At 40.6% G+C, this 1,647-nt stretch overlaps 1 protein-coding gene across 1 annotated transcript in view; it reads left to right on the top strand.

Moving 5' to 3' along the window:
- LOC119588485 (coatomer subunit gamma-2-like) overlaps positions 1-1,647 on the top strand; it is a gene marked incomplete in the record, with an annotated part of 11,117 nt that overhangs the window by 4,317 nt on the left and 5,153 nt on the right. Inside the window, 2 exon segments of the mRNA XM_037937132.1 lie at positions 707-945; positions 1,365-1,484. Coding sequence (XP_037793060.1) covers positions 707-945; positions 1,365-1,484 — 359 coding nt within the window.

The raw sequence follows: 1,647 nt of genomic DNA on the forward strand, positions 1-1,647 counted from the left end.
ACTACTTGCTGGCAATTTATTACAGCTGTGAAAATCCATATTTTTACAAACACTTGCTTCTGTATCGCTATATATCTACAGTTCAGCTTCTATGGATTTACAAGACTGTTTCCCAAGATGCGTCTGTTGACCCCAAAGTTTTTTTGTTTTTTTTCAACAGGTCAGGCCAGACAGTCCTTAAACCTTTCAGGATAAGTACAGAGTCATTGGCTTAACGGCAAAGCATGTCAGATTTGGTTTGGGTTGAAGACAAGCCTCCACACTCCGAGGGCATGGTAGATGCATTGCCAACTGTACATATTTCGTCACAGCTTTTTATGCGTTTTGTTTCCGTATTGAGTTACTTGGTATGATAATTCGTAAAATTACATTCTGCGAAGGTTTTTCTTTTATTTTTGGCTCGATTACTCTCACTCCCTTTCCTCCTCAACTTCGTCACCTCATTAGTCCCCCTCTGCTTCTTTCTTCCTTTCTCTCTCATTTCTCCCCATTTATCTTCTTGGTTTCCCTTCCTCACACCATCATCTACTCCCACTTCTCGCAACTTCTCATCTTTTTCTGTTGCTTTAGTTCATTTCACATGTCTTGATGCAAAAAGATAAGATTTTCTGTTACTTTTCATACAGTGCTTAACAAAATATTTTAAAAAGAGAAAAAATTTTGTAAGCAAGATTTTCTAAAGACAACCCTCCTTCCCGGCTCTCAGGGTGTGGGAACCCCTACCACAGCGTCGACAAGACGTCTGTGCTGCAGGAGGCACGGGTGTTCAACGAGACGCCCGTCAACGTCAAGCGCAGCACGCATGTCCTCACCAAGATCCTGTACCTGCTCAACCAGGGGGAGACATTAGCCACGAAGGAGGCCACAGATGCCTTCTTCGCTATGACCAAGCTGTTCCAGAGCAACGACCTCGTCCTGAGGCGGCTCGTGTACCTTGGCATCAAGGTAAGTGTCTAAGTTCTGTCCCCCTCAGGTCAGTCTGATTTAATATGTGTTTAAAATCTTTACACTATTGATGTTGACTGAATTTGTTTATTTCTTTATATTTTATTGACGTTCATTATTATTATCAACTTTGTTTTATCATCACCATTTTTGGCAGTTATTTGGATTGCATTTTATTTGTGTTTTGTATTTTCCAAATTAGTTTGAGAATAAATTGGTTTGATATGAAGTAGTTTTGATATTCTAGGGTTTAATTCTGATATGAGAGAAAGTGAGAGTGAGTGTGAGTGTGTCAGTAATTGAGATATTATTCCTTACACTATATAAGCATTAAGCGTATTATGGTATGAAAAGTGGGTCTATTTATATCCCTACTCAGAGCTCTTCCAAACTTATATTTTCACTACTTATGATTTCAGGAATTATGCAACGTGGCTGAAGACACAATCATCGTCACGTCGTCCTTGACTAAGGACATGACGGGACGAGAAGACCAGTACCGAGCACCAGCCATCAGGGCTCTCTGCCGCATCACTGACGTAAGTGGACAAGGAAGCAGGGGGCTAGGTAGACTGTGTGGGGGGTCTTGTAGGTCGGTAAATTGCTTCTCAGGCAATTACATTTTGACTAAATGGAGAATTATTGCTGGAAGTATTCAGGATTTGTTACATAGCTGTAATCCAGAAGAAAATTTTTGAAAGT

Source organism: Penaeus monodon, chromosome 24 (assembly GCF_015228065.2).
Source record: "Penaeus monodon isolate SGIC_2016 chromosome 24, NSTDA_Pmon_1, whole genome shotgun sequence".
In the NCBI taxonomy this organism is placed as follows: Eukaryota; Metazoa; Arthropoda; class Malacostraca; order Decapoda; family Penaeidae; genus Penaeus; species Penaeus monodon.